Source organism: Silene latifolia, chromosome 2 (assembly GCF_048544455.1).
Source record: "Silene latifolia isolate original U9 population chromosome 2, ASM4854445v1, whole genome shotgun sequence".
Taxonomy (NCBI): domain Eukaryota; kingdom Viridiplantae; phylum Streptophyta; class Magnoliopsida; order Caryophyllales; family Caryophyllaceae; genus Silene; species Silene latifolia.
In genome coordinates, this window is record NC_133527.1 from 166236895 (window position 1) to 166259941 (window position 23047).

The 23047-nt window shown below is 39.6% G+C and overlaps 2 protein-coding genes across 3 annotated transcripts; both read right to left on the reverse strand.

Moving 5' to 3' along the window:
• Positions 1-8021: 8021 nt before the first annotated feature.
• Positions 8022-11849, reverse strand: LOC141643290 (uncharacterized). Of its 2 annotated transcripts, none has more exons than XM_074452378.1 (2): positions 11497-11849; positions 8022-10245 (listed from the first exon to the last, which is right to left on the reverse strand). In XM_074452378.1, exon 2 carries the CDS (start codon positions 10187-10189, stop codon positions 8228-8230), a length of 1962 nt encoding a protein of 653 aa, XP_074308479.1. In that variant the 5' UTR covers positions 10190-10245; positions 11497-11849; the 3' UTR covers positions 8022-8227. The 2 variants fall into 2 exon arrangements, with proteins under 2 accessions (XP_074308479.1, XP_074308478.1); XM_074452377.1 differs by lacking the exon at positions 11497-11849 and adding an exon at positions 10323-11464.
• Positions 11850-11937: 88 nt separating this feature from the next.
• On the reverse strand, positions 11938-13389 carry LOC141643292 (histone H3.3). The gene is made up of 2 exons (XM_074452379.1): positions 13271-13389; positions 11938-12622 (listed from the first exon to the last, which is right to left on the reverse strand). The coding sequence occupies exon 2, from the start codon at positions 12620-12622 to the stop codon at positions 12212-12214; it is 411 nt and encodes a 136-aa protein (XP_074308480.1). The 5' UTR covers positions 13271-13389; the 3' UTR covers positions 11938-12211.
• Positions 13390-23047: the final 9658 nt, after the last annotated feature.

Below are 23047 nucleotides of genomic sequence, written 5' to 3' on the forward strand. Positions count from 1 at the left end.
GGTGTTATGACAGGCATTCTCTAAGGTTTGACATGCGGTTACTCGACAGAGTGCCCCACACTTGGTCGAGTAGCTATAGGTGTGACGGATATGGAGCATTCTGATCTCAGGGCTACTCGATCGAGTAGCCAAGACACTCGATCGAGTAGCGGACACTCGATCGAGTACCACTATATACTCGATCGAGTAGCACTGTTACAGGAACTTTTCACTAATTAAAATTGATTAATGGTTATATAGTTACATGTTTTGATGTTTAATATGGTTATTGGTGATTAGTAACATGTTTGAACCGTTAATTTCATATGTTGGAAGTCGTGCTTGGATTTTAGACGCGTATTTGTAACGAATAGTGAGGTAGTAATTGTTTCTTATTGCATTCATTTTACATCCGTAATGTCTACTAATCATATTTCACCAGAGATGTGTCCTCCCATATACAAATACAAATGGTATATACATGCACTCTTGACGTTGGATAGTTATTCGAATATGCTTGCATATGTTTTATGGTTTAATGGTTATATGATTAATGAGTAATGTCAATAATGAGTAATATGGGTTGGATATCTGTCAAGCTGTAAGTAGTAAGTAACATGTGTACTAGTTTGGGGGTGAACTTCGGGGACGAAGTTCCTTTTAGAGGGGAAAAGTAATGTCGCAAAATAAAAAGGCCGATATTACAATTATTTTGTTGTTTGTTTATAAGGTTTTCTATTACTTTGGTTACATTTTTTGCATGAAGTTATAATTGTTTGCACTTGTTCGTTGGGTGATTTGTGGGATGAAGTAAAAGTTGATAGTGTGCTTTAAAAGACGGTCACAAAGAGACAAGTTATGATGTCATGTGTTGGAATAGAATCGTATCGTTGGATAACATAGTGGTGTTAATGTGATTTATTTCGTGTTGATGGTTGTTGCTAATGAAAGTATAATCTCGTAATGTGTTGGGTAATCGTTGGTTATGCCGGTTCGTGTTGTGGGGTTGGTATTTCAAGTGGTAGCTTGTAGAGGTCGATCTATATGGAGCGTTAGACAGTTGATGATGATGACATGGGGGATGGTATTTCCGGGGAGTAGTGACCTATGTCGAAAGAGTATGATGTCGTTTTGTTCCCGTGTCTTGTGCCTTGAGATAGGTGAGTTGAACTTCGGGGATGAAGTTCCTTTTAAGGGGGGAAGACAGTAATACCCGCCCTTTTAGAGACTCGATGACCAGCGTTGACTGACCTTGGGAGCGGTAATAGTCCTTAGAAGTGCGTACCAAAGTTATCTTGTGCCTTGAGTTAGAGGTGGTACTCGATAGAGTAGAGGCTACTCGATCGAGTAGCTTAGATACTCGATCGAGTAGGGGCCACTCGATCGAGTAGGTGGGCCACTCCATCGAGTAACGGGTTTTCAGCTAGGGTTTATAATCGTGTTTTGTTAAATCCGCAAATCATTTCCGCCTCATTTCTTCAGATCCTTAGGTCGCCTCCTTCCCTTCCCTTCACCATATAGCCTCCATGGAAGCCTTTGAAGGTTCTTGTGCCTTAGGAGAGCATAGCTTGAGTCGGGTAGCGGTCTTTTGCCAGGTTTCCTCTTGTAGGTATGTCGTCATCATCATCCATATCCTTGTCTTTGCAGTTAGGGTTTGCTTGGTAGTGATAGATGGTTGTGTTGTATATATAGGTGTTGCTTGGTTGTTGGATATTGCGTGTGTGGATATGGAATGGTTGCAGTCGCTTAAAGATAGGTTCGCCTACTCAGTTTCTGTGGATGGTCTAGTGTGTCGGTTGTTGTGTCGTGGTTGTTATGTTGTAGTTGTAGTTGTGTTTGTGTGGCAGCGTATATGCGGTAGTCGGTTGGTGTGTACAGTTTGTTGGTTGTTGTTGTATTGCAGTTGTCTGTGATTGTTTGTCTCTGGTTCTCGAGGTGCGTCCTCGGCTGAGTGGAGTCGCTTGCGGGAGTGGCTTCACGCCCTAGTTTCGCCCTCCGTGGAACCCGCCACGGGAGGGGATGTGCACATTAATGGGACAGGGTTATCGCTCGGTATGATGAGCGGGGATTTGATGGGTACGGCTGCGGTCCCCCACTGGCAGGGCTGGTCCAGTGGACAGTCGGTGACGGAGAATGATTGGAGTGGGTGTGATTGTGTGTGACTGGTTGTGTTTGTAATGTGTTGATAATTGCTGTTGATTCAGGTTGAGTCTTGCCTCGGTTACTGACCTTGTGTGGTTGTCTTGTTTGTTTATGTGTCTGCCGTGATCCCTTATGGTGAGCAGTCTGTCTTAGCAGGTGTTGATGTCGTTGATAGCTGGAGTCCGGGCAGGGATGAGTCTTCACGAGTTCTGATTGTAATAGAGTATAGCCGATGAGTTGTACCTTTATTTTGTTAAGTTGGTTGTAACGCTTGTAATATAACTATAATTGTTCTTTTATCGAATTTTGATGATTACTTACCTCGGGCAACCGGGATGGTAACGCCCTTATATGCTAAGGAAGGCCTAGTTAAGGCTCCTCAAAATATGGGGGTGTTACAACAATAATGTAAGTTATTCACCTGTTAAAAATAAAAAAAAAAAAAAAAAAAAAAAAAAAAAAAAAAACGATATTTACGAAAACTGCATAAGAAATAAATTGCCAGACCCAACCCTTTCCGGCCCAAAACGGAAAAATCGCCCAAAGTAACTCGATCCAAATTAGTAAACATGATTGCAGATTGCAGGACTGCAGGAGTAATCGTTTTTTCTTAGGCACTAAATAGTTAAAAATGTCTTGATTCAAGTCCGCTTCGGATGACAAAGTGTTGTAGGATCAGGAAGTTTATTATAAGAATCAGTTGTAGAGTTTGTTAAGTCGGTTAGAAGTTTGTTAGTTATCAATGAGCTGGCAGTTAGTTGTCATTAGTTGGCAATTTGTTATAAAATACCAAAAAAGCTGTAACAAACTATTCATTCAATCAATACATCATTTGTTTTTACACTTTTAATTCTTCTTACTTCTCTCTCTACTTCTTCCTAACAACAATCACAAGTTGAGCAAGGCTCCTTGACGCCATTGTTGTAGTTACAGTAGCTTGATTCCGCCATTGTTAAGCATACTGTAACATTGGTATCAGCTGTTTACGATCCTGGCGCCAAAAACAAGAACGAAAAAGACCGGCATGGAAGACCAAATTAAGGGTTTACAGTCGCAATTAGCCGCACAATCGCAACATACTCAGAAATTGGAGATACAAATTGGGCAGATGATGACCTTAATGCAGGGTATTCAAGCTAATTTGGGGGAAAGACGAATTCCTACTCCAGAAAGACAACCAAATGCAGAAACTCCAACTCCACGACAGTTAGGGTATATGCCTAAACTCGAATTTCCTGTTTTTGATGGTAGTAATTCATCAATTTGGGTTAAGAAATGTGTTCGATATTTTTCTTTGTGTCGAATAATTGATGAACAAAAAGTTGATTTGGCTGCATTAAACATGGTTGGTAAAGCTGAAACTTGGGTTATGAGTTATCTTGCGGTTCATAAAGGAGTCTTGTGGGATGAATTTGTGGTGGATTTACTTGCAAGATTTAGGGATGAATCTTCTCATAATGTCACTGAAAAATTTAATAGATTGCATCAACTAGGAACAATTGATTCATACATTGATGATTTTGAAGCATTAAAAGGTTTAATGATGCAACGAAACCCGGGTTTAAGTGATGATTATTTCTTGGACTGTTTTGTTGGAGGTTTGAAAGCTTCTTTGAAATCCTTTGTCAAAGCTTTTAAGCCCAAGACAATGGCTGAGGCCATCGAGTATGCTCGATTGCAGGAGGAGAACCTTGCTGCAACTGTTAAAACTTCACCACATTACCCCAAAACAAGTGTTGCATCCTCTTTTGTCTCAAATATTCCCTTAAAAACACCTATGTCTACTGAGGGTACCAAGTATAATCCAAGAACCTATATTCCTGCCTCTGTTAGAGCTGAAAAACGTGCAAAAGGAGAATGCTACTACTGTAACAAACCTTATGATAAAAACCATAACTGTCAGTTCAAGAAAACTCAGTTGTTTACAGTAGAGATTCTTGGGGAGGATTGTTTAGAGGATGAGTTGGTACATTTAGAAGATGAGGAGGAAACAGTGGATGAGCAGTCCTTGCTTGAACCATGTATTTCCATGAATGCTTTGTCAGCGACCAAAGCTATCGACTATGAGAGTGGTGGGAACCTATGGTAGAAAACCATTACATATTCTAATAGATTCTGGTAGTACTCACAACTTTATGGATTTAGACCTAGCTCAAAAGTTGGGTTGTCAGCTGGAAAAAATACCACCTCAGGCTGTGGCAGTAGCTGATGGGAATCATTTAGCCTGTCAATACATTTGTAAAAATTTCTCTTGGGATCTGCAGGGTCAAAAATTCATCACTGATGTTTTGTTGATTCCCTTGGGGAGTTGTGATATGGTGTTGGGTGTACAGTGGTTGAGCATCTTAGGACCTGTCCAATGGGATTTCAAAAGACTGGTTATGGAGTTTAAGTGGAAGGGCAACTCAGTTCGCCTGCAAGGAGTGCCAGCCAGTCAGTTTAAGGTCCATAAGGGAGAAATCACTCACAAGCTAATATCTCAGGCATCTGTGTGTCTCCTGCAACTGGTAACACTGCAACCAGTCCAAGAATGGAGTTCGATCACTGTCTATGGCAAAGGAAAGCAATCAACTTTACATCCTGAACTGCAGACTCTTTTGGGAAAGTATGAAAATATTTTCAACGAACCCAAGAGTCTACCCCCTTCTAGAGACTTATTTGATCACAGGATACCACTAGAACCAGGGGCAGGCCCAGTAAGCATCAGACCTTATAGGTATCCATTGAAGCAAAGGGATATAATTGAGAAACTGGTTGAAGAGATGTTAAGCCATGGAATTATTCAAAATAGCAGTAGCCCATTTGCATCACCAGTGGTATTAGTGGGGAAGAAGGATGGGACATGGAGACTTTGCATTGATTATAGAGACCTCAATAAGAAGACTGTAAAAGATAAGTTCCCAATTCCAGTGATTGATGAGCTCATTGATGAGTTGTCAGGGGCAAATATCTTCAGTAAGTTGGATTTAAGAGCAGGATACCACCAACTTAGGATGCATAAGGATGATGTCTATAAAACTGCTTTTAAGACTCATGAGGGCCATTATGAATTCTTAGTAATGCCCTTTGGATTGACAAATGCACCAGCTTCCTTTCAGGCTTGGATGAATTCGGTCTTTAAAAGATTATTAAGGAAGTGTGTATTAGTCTTCTTTGATGATATACTTGTGTACAGCAATTCTCCAGATGAGCATTGGAAGCATTTAGAAGAAGTATTTCGGATAATGCAAAGCACCACCGGATGTCGCCTAAGGCATCCAAATGCTCTTTTGCAATGGAAAAGGTGGAATATTTGGGGCATTTTATCTCTGGAAGAGGAGTTGAAACTGACCCAAGGAAGATTGAAGCTGTTGCAAATTGGCCTACACCCAAGTCAGTTAAAGAGTTGAGAAGTTTTTTGGGCTTGGCAGGGTATTATAGGAAATTTGTTAAGAATTATGCGTGCTCAATGAGCCACTCATCGACTTGTTAAGGAAAGGGGCATTTAATTGGACTAATGAAGCTACTGTTGCTCTTGACAAATTAAAAGGAGCCTTGACAACTGCACCAGTCCTAGCTTTACCAGATTTTTCTAAGCAATTTCTTGTTGAAACAGATGCTTCAAATGAAGGGATAGGGGCAGTATTGATGCAGGATAGCCACCCCTTAGCCTATATCAGCAGGACATTGGGACCTAAATGGCAAAAACTGTCTGTGTATGAGAAGGAGTTATTGGCAATTGTGTTTGCAGTTCAGAAATGGGAACAATACTTATCCGGGCAGCATTTTGTCATAAAGACAGACCAAAGAAGCCTTAAGTGGTTACTTCAACAGAAAATTTCCACTCCATTCCAGCAGTTTTGGTTATCTAAACTCATGGGGTTTAGCTATGAAATCCAATACAGGAGTGGCAAAGAAAATCTTGCAGCTGATGCCTTATCTAGAGTTCAGGGGTCAGAAATTTTGGCTATATCTGTAGTTTCTTCTGACTTACAGCAGCAAATTAAGGACAACTATATTTCAGAAAGATTTGTCCGATACAATCCAGAAACTTACTCGCAAAACCATATCACTCACTACTCGTTAAGGGATGGTTTGTTAAGGAGGAAAGGAAAGATTGTGGTGGGACATACTGAAGAATTAAGGAAGCAAATTCTGAGTTGGCTTCATTCCTCAGGAGAAGCTGGTCATTCTGGAAGAGACATTACCTTAAAAAGGGTAAAAGCTATTTTCTATTGGAAGGGCTTAACAAAGGATGTAGCAAGGTGGGTTAGGAACTGTGTGACTTGTCAGCGACAAAGGCGATTGTGCAAAGATACCAGTGGCTACTGCAACCCTTACCTATACCCGAGGAAGTGTGGGTGGACATTTCAATGGACTTCATTACTGGTTTACCCAAGTCCAATGGGAAAGAAGTGATTTTTGTGGTAGTTGACAGGCTAAGCAAGGGAGCCCATTTTATGGCCTTGAGTCACCCATTTACAGCTGTCCAAGTGGCTCAAGCTTACATGGATAACGTTTTTAAACTCCATGGATGGCCTAGAAGTATTGTGAGTGAGTGACAGGATTCAAGTATTCCTTAGTCAATTTCGGCAAGGTTTATTCACATTCTTTTGCATCTTGAATTCAAGCTTTCTTGACCCTATCATCCCCAAACCGATGGCCAAACCGAAGTGGTGAATAGATGTTTGGAAGCATACTTAAGGTGTGTGTGTGGAGATTCACCTAAGGAATGGAGTATGTGGTCGCCACCTTTGGTGAATGGTGGTTTAACACTCACTCTCGCACCGCAATGGGGAAGACCCCTTATGAGGTGATATATAATCAACCTCCCCCTCTACACCTTCCTTACCTTCCGGGAGAGTCGATGTTGAGGTGTGGATAGGTCATTACAAAAGAGAGAACAAATGATCTCAATGTTGAAAGAAAAGTCATGTTGAGGACACGAGAATAGAATGAGGCGGATGGCTAATAGACATAGATCCGAAAGAGAGTTTGGATGGGGGATTGGGTTTGGCTTAAACTTCATCCTTATAGACAAATATCTCGTACGGGAGAGGAGTAATCGAAATTGGCTCATAAATATTGTGGCCCTTTCCAGGTTGAAGCTAAAATTGGTATTGTGGCTTATAAGTTGAAATTACCAAGTGAGGCCAGAATACACAATGTCTTTCATGTGTCACAATTGAAGAAATTTGTGGGTGTCTTACCTATAGCTATACACATTCCTACGTGGCTGCAAGGACAGAGGTCAGATGAAGTGCTACGACCCCGGCAATTATTGAGAGAAGAATGTCAAATTTCGTAGAATGGAGCTCAAGTCCAATACTTGGTCCAGTGGCAGGACTTTGCAGATCATGAAGCTACTTGGGAGCCTGCTTTGGCATTTGAGGAGAAGTACCCTAACTTTGCAATTCCAGGAGTTAATGCTTGACTTGAGGACAAGTCAATTTTTGATGGGGGAAAGTATGTTGTAGGATCAGGAAGTTTATTATAAGAATCAGTTGTAGAGTTTGTTAAGTCGGTTAGAAGTTTGTTAGTTATCAATGAGCTGGCAGTTAGTTGTCATTAGTTGGCAATTTGTTATAAAATACCAAAAAAGCTGTAACAAACTATTCATTCAATCAATACATCATTTGTTTTTACACTTTTAATTCTTCTTACTTCTCTCTCTACTTCTTCCTAACAACAATCACAAGTTGAGCAAGGCTCCTTGACGCCATTGTTGTAGTTACAGTAGCTTGATTCCGCCATTGTTAAGCATACTGTAACACAAAGTGAGCTAGAATGACTGGGCGATGTAATAATTGCTGTCTTCGGAACATGATTGAAATTGAAATTGGTTAGCAAAGAATGGAAGCACTGGTTTGTAACTGATGCAAAGCAAATAGTGCACAAATATGTCCAAAGCTAGATTCAAATATCAAAAAAGCAATGAGGCCAAAAAGGCCTAGTATCAACTATTGGTACTAAATGCTTCAGGTAATGAAAGGTACATCCTTCAGAAAACTACAACACATGGCCTCGCTTTCAATCCGAACATGAATTTTAAGAAACTATATGGTAGCTAGTAATATTAGTGTCATAAATGTAGTAAAGGGACTAAGAACAACTAAGGAGATTGAAGCTATGCTGCGATTTCCTTCTGAGAATGTTCTGCTTCTTTTGGTGGATGAAGCGAATCTTTTGGTGTATGATCTTTTTGTTGAAGATGCGGATCCTTTTGTGGATGATCTTTTGGTGGAAGAAGCGAGTCTTTTTGTGCATGATCTTTCGGTGGATGAACTGAATCCTTTGGTGGATGATCTTTTGGTGGATGAGGTGAATCTTTGGGTGGATGAGGCGAATCTTTTGGTGTATGAGAGTCTTTTGGCGGGTGAGAATTTTTCCTCTTGAGAAGATCACCAAACCTCCTCAACAATGCTTTCTTCTTGACCTGGGAGTTTCTTTCAGTCTCTATGTCATCAAAATGAGCGTCTTCGTCCTCAAAAGACAAATTAGCATCTTCATCAGTACTACTAGAAGGGGATGAAGCCCTCCGATGATAAGCCGGTGAGTCTTTTTCTGGAGATTCAACTAGATCAAATATGGAACCTCCAAGGGCATCATCCTTCTCCCTCACCTGCTCATCATCCAACTCCTTGCTTGGCTTGGATGCCAAACCCGGTATAGAAGGCCAAAACTGGTTAAGATCGAAGCTGAAGGTGCTGCTCAATTTTCTCTCCTTGTGCTCTTTCTCAGAAGTATCAGCTGCACAGTCTTTCTTTGCCACCTTTTTCAGCTCTTTGCTCTCTTTCTCCAACTTAGCCACCTCTTTCTTCGACCCTGAAGTTAAAACCCGTTTAAGTTCCTTAATGCTCTCATTAGCCTCGGCCTCACTGATCCTAAGGCGCTCAGTTTCCTGAGCAAGGGTTATAAGGGCCTTATCCTTCTCGGCAAGGGCGTCTTGGAGATACGAGTTTTCACTCCTAGCAAGACCAGCAGCTTCTTTAGCGACATTAGCTTCGTTTAATGCTTGTTTTAGTATATCTCTCAACTTCTTACCCTCTTCCTTAGATTTTTCACTAGCCTCTTCAACCTCTCTCATCGATTTCATCAGCTTATTGTACTCGACTTGGGTTGCATTTTTCTCATCCTCGGCCTTCCTAATGCATTTGACAAACTCAATCTCTTTCCCGCTCCAGGCCAATAGAGATTCATCGGCCTCCAATCTTTGCCTGTTAACAATATTAGTAAGGCGATCATTCTCTTTCTTGTGTTCTCTCAAAAGGGCTTCATAAGTCCCTTCAGTGGACTTGACCATCTTCTTCAAATTGGCGGCTTCCTCTTTGACAGCCTCAAGTTGTTGTTCTGTCGATAGTAGCTTATCCTTAACCTGCGTGCACTCAGATACTACTTCTTTAAGCGCCAATGCAAGATCCTCCAACGCCTTATCTTTATTTTCTTCAGCTTCCATAGCCCGTTTCAGCTCATTCTTGAGAAAATCAATCTCATTTAACAAGCTCTTGGTCTCTATAGTCGCCACTTTTTCTTTGGAAGCATTATCGCTTTTTTCTTCAGATTCCATCTTCTCACGAAGAGAAGCTGCTTCAACCTTGTGCTTATCTATCAGAAGAGACGCTTCCTGAAGCTTATCTTTCTGTTCCACAAAGGATTCAAAAAGCTTTGCCTCCGTTTCCTTGCTTCTCTCCACTTCAGCCTCCAACTCTTCAACCTTCTTCCTACTATCAGAAATCAAGCCCTCGCGCTCTTTTAAAACACTCAACTCTTCTTTAATCGCCTTAACTTCATCATCCTTCTCAGACAACGTCGATTCAAGCTTTTTAAACTTGTCAACTTGTTCTTGCAAGGACTGAATAGTTTTATCCTTGCTCTTTAATTCCTTGTTCGCATCCTGCAGGGATTCCTTTACGATACTCAGCTCATCATTATTCTCCGCAGAAATCTTGCTTAATCGAAGCTTGATTTCCCTGAGCTCATCAAAAGCGTGATTTTTATCTTTCTCCGCAACGCTCAACTGGGCTTTAACCTCGTTGAGCTCCTCCTGATCAACAACTTCTTCTTCTTGCCTCACCATTTGCTGCTGCATCTCTATGATGCTCCCCTCTTTTCTCCTCGAAAATATTGCATCAAAATCAGCATTGCCTACAACTCGGATATTATATAATCACATACAAAACAATCTTGAAAAATAAATCAACAATTCAGACAATTGTCAATACCTGAAAAGATTAACCACTAATGTTCCCCTCACAGATTTGTATCGAGACTTCAATTGGAATTATTCCAAACAAAAAAAAATATTTTGTTATGTTTTGTTCTATTTTCGTCTTTTTTTTTTGGGGGTTTTCTTTCTTTCACTCTTTTCTGTATTTTTTGTCGGTTTTTTTTTTTTTCGCTTTTCCGAAAAATTGAGCAGAGCCTGGGTACAAAAACAAGCTCTACCCAGAGAAGTTTTATTTATTGTATGAATATATTCTTCCTTGTAAGAAGAACAAGATAAGTCAAAAGAGGAAAAGAAGAGAGAAAAAAAAGAGTGTATTTAATAAGAGTAAAATCTGAAATTAAGGCAAAATCACTGATAATCCAAATCTGCTATATTTGGAAAAGAAGCATAAGGCAGAGAACAAATGTGGGAGGACTTTGAATATGGAACGCTGCTAAACTAAGAAATAATCTTCTAGCCATTGAATTTTCGTTAAACCAAACTTAGAAGCCACCAACTGACTAAATTTTATTAGTATTCCAGATGCATTTACCTATTTTTTTCCGAGTTGAAATGAAAGAAAGAAAAATGTCAGTTTGATCATTTTAAAACAATCACCACTGGGAATATATAAGGAGAAATTATATGATCTTTTCCAAGTTATGTCGATATATGATGCAAGTAGATCGCTCAGCGTAGTAATACTGATGCTTCAGTTTGGTGAGCAGCGGATATATATCCATGCAAATTCGATACGACATATCTATAATAATACTTCATATGAGATTATAAGTCCAGATTTTGATTTAGTCAAACCGACGTCATAATAAAGTAACAATTCAAATTGTCAATCTATGCAAGTTGAAATAGATTTGAAAAAGTATATAGGTTGATTCTGAAAACGAGCGTTGTGGTTAAGACTGTTCTGGGGAGGTTCTGGGAAGTTATCCATTGTCAATCATGCACATTACCACAAAACAGCCGACTTTTAAGCTTATGAGTTCATACTTCTGATTTATATGAGTTTGATTTCATACTTAACAAACAATATAACCATCTCACTAAATAAGAATTAAATTAAACACAGTAAAACAGATAGTCTCATACATAACTCATATTTCAGTAACTAGCTCTCAGTTGTGCTATTTCAAATAATGGCGTTAATCGAGCAAAATTGGGGGGTAAAATACCTCAAAAGGCGACACAGGATTCAGATCTGGTTTCATTCGCTGCGCCTGTGTGCAGGTATATATAACATCCGGTTCTGTCACTTCGATATGCCCTTTCAAAGATTGTCTCAGACTCTTTCGACTGTCAAATATCAGGGCTATTCATTCTTCCCAGATGAGCTGCCCCGCTTATGACACTGTCCTGTAACTATATGATGGGTTCCCTGCTGTTTTTAACATAACAAACATCCCAGAATGTAATTCAAAGTTTCATCAAATTCTACGTTTCTCATCGAGTGTTTTTGCAGTAAGTAAATAGAATAGACTCGAGACACAAGTAATTCACTCTAATCTTTAATTAAGCTATAGCTACTTCAAAATGGAGTACCACAACCTTAACGGCAATTATAAATACGACATTAATACTCCACATCCACGATAGGCATATTAAACGCAGAGAAGTAGATCAAACATACAGGATTAAAGCTGATATTGTATAATGTCAAACTAACAAATTACATATATTATGAATGAATGTTTCACACAAAATCAGTGTGACATCCTAAAAACATCAAACATGATCTACCAGAATGTCAAGAGTTGCCATTAAAACACCATTATCATCGTTCACTCGCAAAAACAACAAAAACCAACAATCCTACCCCACATTAGCATAGCTACTAAAACCTATAACCCAATACTAGTATATCACAGCAGACATAACACGATTAACAGCTTAAGCACGTTCACCCCTGATCCTCCTAGCAAGCTGAATATCCTTGGGCATGATAGTGACACGCTTAGCGTGGATGGCACAAAGGTTAGTATCCTCGAACAATCCAACAAGGTAAGCTTCAGCAGCCTCTTGAAGAGCCAACACAGCATGACTCTGGAATCGCAAATCAGTCTTAAAATCCTGGGCAATCTCACGAACCAGCCTCTGGAATGGCAGCTTCCTGATCAACAGCTCAGTGCTTTTCTGGTACTTCCTGATTTCACGAAGTGCCACAGTTCCTGGTCTGTATCTGTGTGGCTTCTTCACTCCACCGGTAGTTGGTGCCGACTTACGTGCTGCCTTGGTGGCCAATTGCTTCCTGGGAGCCTTCCCTCCTGTACTCTTACGGGCAGTTTGCTTTGTACGGGCCATCTAAATAAACACGATTAACAACAATTGATTAATTAGGGTGAATTTGGATTTCAAGACGGAGAACGCAAGAAAAGGGAAACGGGAGAGTAATTTTACTCCAAATCGTATTTGAAGCGCCTACTCCGTATTGGAAATCAAAGATACAATGTGTGTATTTATATAATACAAGAGCTCTAGTTTCCTTAACTAATTTTAGGAAATACAATATTCACACAAGTAATTGTTTTCCTAATCACAATTAAGAACTCTAAACATAACCAAAGTCTAGCAAGACGGAAACCAGGCTTGGTTTAGGAATTATTTCCAATAATCTGTTTAGGTAAGTTGCGAGTAAAATCAAATACATTCACGGATAGCAAGAACCCTAACCCTAACCCTAACCCTAATTTCCAAGGCCATATATAGTCTTCATTGATCGAAACATCAATAGACCCCATTCTACAAATCAAACACTATATACTAAGCCCATAAACCCTAATTAATCAAACAAATCCTCAGTTTATATCAAAATCAAAAAGTTCTTCACATTTGATTAAAATACTTTTCCAAGACGGAAAAAAAACATAAAGAAAGAATCAGTTGAGGCGGAGGACGAAGAACGACATCGTTAACTACAAGAAAAGGGAATTAACAAGGATAAAAGAATACCTGGAGGAAATTTCAGTTGCAAAATCTACAAGATGTTTTCTTCGTTCAAGACTTTTTCTTAATTTGAATGGGGGAGAGAGAAGGAATTATAAACAGAAAATTTGGGAAAGGGTAGGAGTAGGTGGGTATATATAGGATATTCTGGATGGATATGTGTGGATATCTGACGGTGGAGATTGGCGATCCGTGTGAGATGGCAGTTGATCATCCAAGGGTGGTGAACAGTGGAATTTGTGTTTTCTCTATTGGTGTCAACGGCTACGATTGGTTGTTTAAAGGTTCACACGGATCAAGGATAGTAATAGGTCTAGAGTCTTAGACCATCCCCAAGCAGAAGGTCACCTTAATCGGGTCACCAAATTTTTTTCTCTTAATCACACCTTATTAATCTTGATCCACTTTCACCCTCCCAAGCAGAAGGTCACGACCTAGGTTACCAACCCAATAATTTTTCACTTTCCAACATTTTCAATCATTTTACACATTCTCCACCCACCAAAACCTCTCTCTTACTTTTCAATTATAATTTACTAACAAATTATAAATAAGTTAATTATGTAAATTTCTTAATAAATTAATAAAATATGATAAGTATATTAATTTTATTTCGTACATTAAGAAATAATATATTGAAAAAATATATTGAAAAATTTTAAAAAGTGAAAGACGATTTTATTGACAATCCCCCAAATAATCCCTTCCCCCAAACCATTATACCCCCAAACCAATACCGTATAGTACTCTCCCCCCTTTTCTAAATCAACATCATCTTCATCATCCTAAATCCTTCTAATTTACCATTGTCATCATCAACCATTATACCTCAAACCATTTACCATTGTCATCATCCTCCGATCTTTCCTCAAATAATCTGAGATCTCTATACTTTGCCTTATTTGTTCGTCATCATCGAACAACCTCTCCGTAGATCACTCATCTCCATCGTTCTTCAATATTATCTTATTATCTGCAACATCACCATCGTCTCCATCACCTCGTCAGGTAATTTGTATTTTTATATCTATATAATTTATTTGGGTTTATTTTTCGCATGTTTGATATTTATAATCTGTAATTTTTAATTTATTTGGCTCACAATCAAAATCAGTCATTTATTTGTGTTTTTCGCTAAAAAAAAAAGTTCCAAAATCAGTCATAACTGAGTTTGTTCAATAGGTAATTTTAAAAGTGATTCAAAAAAAAATATGCTTGTATTTTATTTTTTCTTGCTATGGTATGTAATCCTAGTTTTTCATATTAATATTATCTATTTTTTTGGCAGGAGAAAGGACTAAGGAGAAGTGTTGCTCTGCAAAATTACAGATTTGCAGGCATCCTTTTTTCTCCTCTTTCATCAGTGTCCAGCAAGCAACCAACCAGATGATGCCACATACAAGGTCACCACCAATGTCACCAATTCTTCTTCAAGGTCACCTGGTGACCCTGAGTAACTCAAGGTCACCAAATTACCACCTTATTAGTCCTTAATTACCGTCATTAGGATGATCCAACAAGGTCACGACCCAGTTGGTGACCTTGCTTGGGCATGGTCTTATGAAATATTGAGACCCGCCACATTGTCATCCCTAATTCGGCTGGAAAAATATTGTTAGTGGACATTAGAGTAGACCTGGACACAAGTGTGGGCTGACCCGGCCCACACTGCCCTAACCCAATCAGCCGACCCCTAAAGTCTACGGCCCGCTAACACATCCAGCCCACCCCACATCCCCAACCGGGTCGGGCCCAGTCTCACTCCTCTTCAACCCACACTGGTCAACCCGCCTAGGCCGCACGGCCCACAACCATCTTTGCCCAATCGAGTCGGTTCAGAGCCATCACTCCTCCTGCTCGGTCAGCACAATCTGAGCCACTGGTCTGTGCTCGGGGTCCCCCACCCCAACCCGGCCCCGCCCACTGTCCACCTCTATAGTAGAGTACTAGACTTACCTGGGGCGGTTTGGTTCAAGCTTGGGTTATATATACGGGTCGATCATGAAACAAGCGGGTTGGTATAAATTGGTTATAGTTAGGTTAGGGTTATAAATACAGGTCCAAGTTCTAGCCGCTTTTTATTCCTTATTTTAAATATAAAAAAATTATCTTTAGAATATAATTTGATGTTCATGTGGCTCATATGTTTAAATTAAACTTATTTTCATACTTGACATCATATAATATTATGTTTAGCATAATCATTCTAACATTGAATTACTTTTTAAATTAATTTATGCTTAGATCAACATTTTTCACCTATTTATTACTCGGATGAGCGAGTTTTGGCTCTTAATTAACGACTCGGATAGGATTTAGATCGTCTCAAATCTAAATAACAAATTGGGTTAGCTACTAACAATTCTACCTTAGATTGGTTTTTGGTTTAAAGATTGACAGTATGATTTAAAATAATTAAGCCATTGGTTTTTGGTTTAAAGATTTATAGTATAATTTAAAATAGTTAAGCCATAAATCAACATAAGAAGAATATTTATATAACAATACAATTTTTATCTCCTTGCCATCATAGCATGTAATGATATCAAGGCGAATAGGCAACGACGAACGGTTGTCCTTCAAAAAACTATTGCACAATATTTAGCTTCAAAATTATACACTACTCCCTCCAAGTCGCTATTTTGTTCTCTTTTCTTTTTGACACAAAAAGTAAGCAAATAAATTTTCCAATCGATAAACATTGATGCCAATTTAGTAACTATCAACGACGTTTTCATAACAAAAGACGACTATACCCCTACTCTCTCACTAACTAACACAATTTTCTCTCTAATTTAAAAAAACCCAAAAAATAAACCCACCACCAACAACACCCCTCCCACCACGCCACCACCAGTGCCGCCAGCTAGCCGCCACCCCACAACCACGACTGCCGCCACCACTGCCGTCAGCTAGCCGCCACTGCCACCATAAAGATGTTAGTCACTTTTCTCTTTCTCTCTCTCTTTTTAATTAGCTTAGTTGCTGTTAATTAATCGTTTTTAATGGTTTGTTTCCATTCCCCTTCCGTTATTGTTGTTGTTAATTGATTATATGACTTCGATTTGGCTATTTAATTGAATCAGTTGTAATTAGTTTATGTTTTAGGGCGTATGCAACACAATTGAATTAGTTTTGAATTAGGTTTAGTTGTTTCTTGTTAATTTATTTTTAATTAGTTTGTATGTTGTTGATTTCATTATTGTTTGTAATTAGTTTTAGTTGAAATTAAACAATATCCATGATCCAAACGTTGAGATTCAACGTTTGATCCATGGTCGAATGTTGAATTTCAACTTTCTTCCATGGTCAAACGTTGATATGAAACATTTGGCCATGGTCAAACGCTGAATCTCAACATTTGGTATATGGTTGATTCTTGAATGTCAACATTTGGTCCATGGCCCGTTCAATTATTTTTAAGTCGTGTTTATTGCATTTATTTGCCGATTTTTTTAATTTTTATAGTCGATGTGGGGTATTTTGTAACATATTTTATTTGTTTAATGTAGATGGGAGATCGAAATGATATAGGGAAGAACATTATGCAACCTCCACCTCTGCTACCTAAACGGTCCGACTGAGTGTACTTTAGGCCGGAATGTCACGTCTTCCAAGCGTCGTTTGCGAATTTTGCAGGCCCACCCACCATCGCCGCCACTTACAGAGCTAACTTGCATGGTTATGATGCCTACTCCAAATCACGTCACTAGTGATTCGGAGGAGGCGAGGTCACGGGAGTTAGCCGGTACTTACCGGCATGTTGCAGAGGAGGAGGAGCTGTAGGAAGAGGGGTCGGAGGACGAGGATGTTGATGAGTATCGGGTCGTAGAGAACCCGTCTTCCCAGAGATTCTTGACTCGGGCCCGGGGTCCTAGAGGTCGATATTCGAGTGCTAGAGAGACTTCCTCGAGTGCGGAGAGGTCGGGCCGAAGAGGGATACTTCTTGGGTCTTAAGAGGTCCCGTTGTTGGTGGTCCTAGTAACAATTCCTTCTTACGGAGCTTTGGTGGACATGTAGCGTTCAGAATTTGGTCTGAGACTAACCCGGAAGTGTTGAGATCGTGGCTCAAGTGCTACGAGAGGCCAAGTTGTGTGAGGATGTATAGAAATATTAAGCTCCCCGGTTGTTGCCGCTAGGGTTCATGGGAGCCGGCTTGGGATTTTGAGGTCATTTTGTTACCTCCGGTCTAGATGATAACTTGTTTAATGCTTTTATAGAGAGGTGGCAGCCTGATACTAACACTTTCCATTTGCCTTTTGGAGAGATTAGTATTATGCTCCACGATGTAGAGCGGATGGTGGGGGCCGAGGTTTCGGGTTTGTGGGTGATGATAGCTAGTTTTTATGGAGTTCCCCATGGCCAGGTGGTACCACCGCGCTATAAGAACGATGGTTTATTGACGACAGAGTTGATTAAAGTTATTAAGGAAGGGAACGAGCTGGCGTACCTCTTGATTTCATTGGGACATACTTTGTTCTTGGATAAGAGTGGTGATAGGGTGAACGCTCAGTTGTTGCCCTTACTTGATGATGTTGATCGCGTTGATTCATACGCTTGGGATGCCAGTTGTTTGGCTTACTTTTACCAACAACTAGGGATAGCATCGCGTCGAGAGACTCTTGGTGTTAGTGGATATCTACCGTTACTCCAGGCTTGGTATACAAGTACTTCCCCCCAGTTTCGACCCGGCGCTGGAGTCTACCTGCAGGACAGACCTTTAGTCGGGGCTTGGTTCCCCCGTGCCGCGGTTTGGATGATCTTGAGCTCTTACAGATGCATCGACAGAGTTTAGACGAGCTTAGGATAGAGCATGTCCGATGGTGTCCCTACAGGAACCGTCCCTAGGGCCCTTGTAGGGTGTCGCTTTACTCGGGTTTTATCATATTTCTTGATATAGTAGAGCCGTACCATCCTGATCGGTGCATGCATCAGTTTAGGTATCGTCTGACAATCCCGTTTTTGATGTCGAATCCGTCTCTTGAGCAGCGCCCGACGAAGGGTAATTATAGGCTTGAGTTCGGAGCAGAGCCCGATAGGATGTGGGGGATCAACACTTTGAACATAGCGTTGTGGCATCGGTAAGTTCCAACATTTATGCCATTCGAAGTTACTGACAGGTACATGAGGTGGTACTCAGAGATTTCTCGCCCATTCTTTTATCCCCCTCACACCAGGCCGAGTTTCGTTCACACCCTCTTTACGAGGAGCCGGAGGTTGCCCTAGCTCTCAGTCGTCATTTTAGGACCGTTGATAAAGGTAAAGTCGTATCACCTTAGTCAAAGTAATCCTAAATTACTACTAACAGATAACTAGCGGTAAGAAAGGTCGAATCCATAGGGAGGCGTTAATGTTCTGGTTTGTTATTATCTAAGTCTGTCTTAAGATAACAAGTTTCTTGAAGGATTTGATTGGTTTGCTAAAACTAATTGCAAAATAAATAAATAACGAATTCGATAAGATTAAAAGGTCTGGGGATCGAGTTCACTAGGTCAATTATTCGGGGGGGGGGGGGTGATTTAATTAATTAACAGAGCAATTGGGTTGTTTAAGGTCATATGATCGATCGATTCTAATATGCCCTTTAGATTCTAAACTTAACATGTGGTCACTATATTAAGTCAGTCTATTCAGTTATCACAGCCTATATTAGTCTTAACCCGATCGGTGATAATCCTAATTTGCAATACTAATTAATAAAAAATGATCAGTAATTAATCAATTAGATTCAAAACCATAACTGAACAACAACCAAAAGCAATTTAACAGTTAATGTATTAGTTACCCCCTTCTAACATGATCCTAGATCCCCGATACCCTAGATTAGAAGTTTAGCTACACATACTAGTAATAACAACAACAATAATATGAAGGCAAACATAATTGAAAGCATAAATAGGATGAACAATAAATTAATTGTGTAAACTAGAGATTGAGTTAACAATAACTACTAAAGAAAGATTAAAGAATACCATAATTAAAGTATGTAGATCCCGAAGCAATGCCTAAATAAACTAAGTCTAAAATATTCTAAGAGTTTTTAATGTAAAAGTGGCGTAACAACGCATAAAATAATAATAAGGCACGAGTTTAGTATTTATACAAAACATAAACTGACTTTAGGAAATTTCTCGGAAAGTCATCAGAACGTAGGATACTCGATTAAGTGCAAGTGCACTCGATCAAGTATATACCATTCGATCGAGTGCTGGAAGACTCGATCGAGGAACCTCAGAATTCAGCTTCTTTTCACGTTTTCTCCTTTTCTTTCCTTTCGTTCTTCTTGATTCTTGTTCCATCCTTCTTATACTCTGTCTTACCGACTCCACGGTGCTCATTATCAACCATTTGTTCCTCGAATGCATCAAATTTGCATTAAAACCAAAAGGCGGAAGTATCGACATTCTAGTAATAACGGTATACAAATGACATATCTAAGCACAAAACCTCTTTAAAAGTAACTAAGGGGAGGCATAAATATGTATACAGAAGGCAATCATACAAATGGTGAATAAATAATTCAGAGCTAATGTAAATGCACGTACAAATCCTAAGCTACCCATATCTATAACAAAGTAATGACCAAGGTTATAACACTCCCACACACCAAGGTGCCTTACCAAGACCACCCTAGCACATAGAAATGCTACCTATGGACATGGGCCACCCGCGGCGCGCATGGAAGCGCTTGAATAAGCGTGCATTTGTGGAGTCGCCACCAATTTTTATGGGAAATTAGAACCGTCCGAATACCTCGTGCCATGTCAAGACACAAAGTGATGACATGAACACTAAGAACTCGTTACCCTTAGCATTCTATGTCTAGAATGACTCTCGTGGATGCCAATGAACACGGATGTTCACAGAGATCTGGAGTAAGGGGTGAGGGTACGTATTAGAAAGCTCTTTAATTGAACACCTAATCCTGTTCGCCTCGATAGCGGCCTCTACTAATGATTAGGGAAGTCGTTCATAGTTGATATGTCGTCGATTATATACATGCAATGCAACAAATACATATTAATACTAGCATGTGAGATTAGACTATGTCGGTGAACATGTACTTTAGCACTCAATTGGGTCGAAGTTGGAAGTTAGATTAATTACATATGAGAAATCAAGTAAATAAATCATACATAATAATAAAATACGATAAATAAATTACAATAATTACAAGGATTATTTGATCTACGTCAGAAGCACGCTCAAAACGGGATTTTGAAGAAGAAAAGAAAATTAAAAGTGAAATTAAAATAAAAGTATGAAAATACGTCTGATTAGCAGTGATAATACGATTAATAGTCGATTAGAACCGTGATTAGAAGCTACGTCAAAGCGAGAAAGAGTTCAGGGACAAAAGCTAACCCAGAACAGGCGCAACATCTGTTGCGTCCTCTAGAAGAGGCGCAGCTCCTCTTGCGTCTGTTCTCCAGTTGGACTCTGTCTGTGAAGTCAGAACCGTGGATTGTTAATGTTCGTTGGTAAATTTAAGGTCGATCATTGATTTTTAACTCAAGTTGAAGTAATTTAGCAGATTACATGCATCTGGAACCGTCATAAATAAACGAATCAAAGGTGATAATTTACGGCTATTTACATGATTATGACGAACTCGTGTCGGATTTAATAAAGGAACAAGCTTTGAACTTGAAAACGAAATTAATTGAATAAATCGAAATTGAACAAAGGAATTTATATACAAAAGATGAATTCCAGAGAATCGATATGAGAAAATCGAACCTCTAAAACCCGGGTTTGAATAAACGACGAAAACCTAAAGGGATTTATGTCGAATTAAATGTTATAATTTGAAAAGGATTAATTAAGACATGATTATGTATTGATACAAACAAAAGAAACGAAAGAAACAAGGAAAACGGAAAATTGCAAAAGATCGAGGAAGAAGAAGAAGTGCAGGAGCAGTGGCAACCTCAGGAAGAGGCGCAGCTGCGGCTGCGTTTCTTCTCGACGTCAGACCTCCGCTGTTTTGTAAATACGGTTTTAAAGAACGGTTTTTAAGACGATTTTGAATGTGCTCTTGATATAAATCTTACATTCGTGATAAAAAATAAAAGTACAATAAATAAAATAGGTTTTTACACCCTTAGACTTACATGTTAGCGTCACGAGATTTAACTAAATCGGTTTTTAGTGGTAACTCGACTCGATCTATGCAAATATGAAAGTGCCCTTGAAACAGGAATTAAAAGATTGATTAATTAATTGTGTAGTGGTCAAATTGGTCGGTCATGAAAACGTGACTGGTACTCAGAATGATCTGAGCTTACGTGGTCGATTGATCAAGCACGTAGGCGTCAAAAGCTTAGAGCAAGCTCTAGAATGCAAAGACAAAAGAGAAGGGGGGACACTCGCGTGAAAAATATGTGAGGCGAAGGCCTCTATTTATACTAATCACCAGGGGTAGTGTTTAGGAAAGGCAATTGGAAGGGAAGATCCGGAAACAACCGACTTAGGTGCTGCGCTCCTTAGAAGAGGGGTAACACTTACTGCGTCCTTTCTCGAGTAGTATTCTTCTGCGCGAGAAAACGCGTTTGACAGCATGTCGTATTTCAGTCATAACTTTCTCTACAAGACTCGGATTAAGGTGATTTTGGTGGCATTGGAAAGCTAAAATAAAGATCTAGAACATTCTATGAAATAGGCCAGATCCAAAAAAGTCGTTATCACCTCGTAAAACGGGCCTAAATGTCGGGTTGTCATTTTAGCTAAATGAAATGCACATTTTGTAATGTAAACTTTAAGTTTAGCCCAAAGAAGTGACATGAGATTCAAAATGAGATATACTCATAACATTTTATGACATCCTAACCTTAACTAGACAAGCACATTGCCTTTTGACTCGGGGTTTGACGGTTTAGGAAATGAAGACGGTTTTTGACCCGGACTCAAAATGTACTCTAATTACTGCCAAAACGACCGTAATGACACCTAGATGAAAACCAAGGGGTAGACACAAGTGTATGAGTTACCTTTTATTAACCGATTTATGAAACGTCATAAAATCGCGACATATGCTAAACATGCGGCCCAATCATCACTGGGTGTTTGGCGGGAGGTGCACAAACGAGGTGTCTACACCACCATCTCGGTTACCCGAGGTATAGTAATCAAAGGAGACCATAAAGAAACGTAATATAAGTATGAAAGTTTAAATGTGCGTACATCTTAACCGAAACTGAAGTATAAAATACAATGTGTCAAACTGAAATCCAACTAAAATAAAATTGCCATTACAACACAACGGAAGACTAAAGACTCTGACAAGTGATGACTCCATCCCCAGCTAGATCCCGCGCGTACTTTAATGAAATATCTACTAATCAACTGCTCACCATCCCCGAAAGGATCACCACAGTTTTTTCAAAACATTTAGACAAGATAAGTAAACAACAACATCCAATTATACAAACACATTCCTCCAACTCCATCTCCTCACCAATCATCTGACTACACACTAAAGTGTGTAGCCCTGCCAGAATACCCATCGCAACAGCCAGTGGGTACCGCAGCCGTACCACCTAAGCCCCGCTCAACACCATAGAGCAAATAACCCATGTCCATTAATGTGCACATCCTCCTTGTAACGGGAACCACAAGGGGCGAATCAAGGGCGTGAAACCACTCCCGCAAGTGACTCCACTCAGCCGAGGGCGCACCTCGCGAACCACATACAAACAACAACCAAAACCACAATACCAATATTAACATGCCAATTCCAATTAACTATCAGAGTAATCATGCCAATAAAACAATCATGCCATC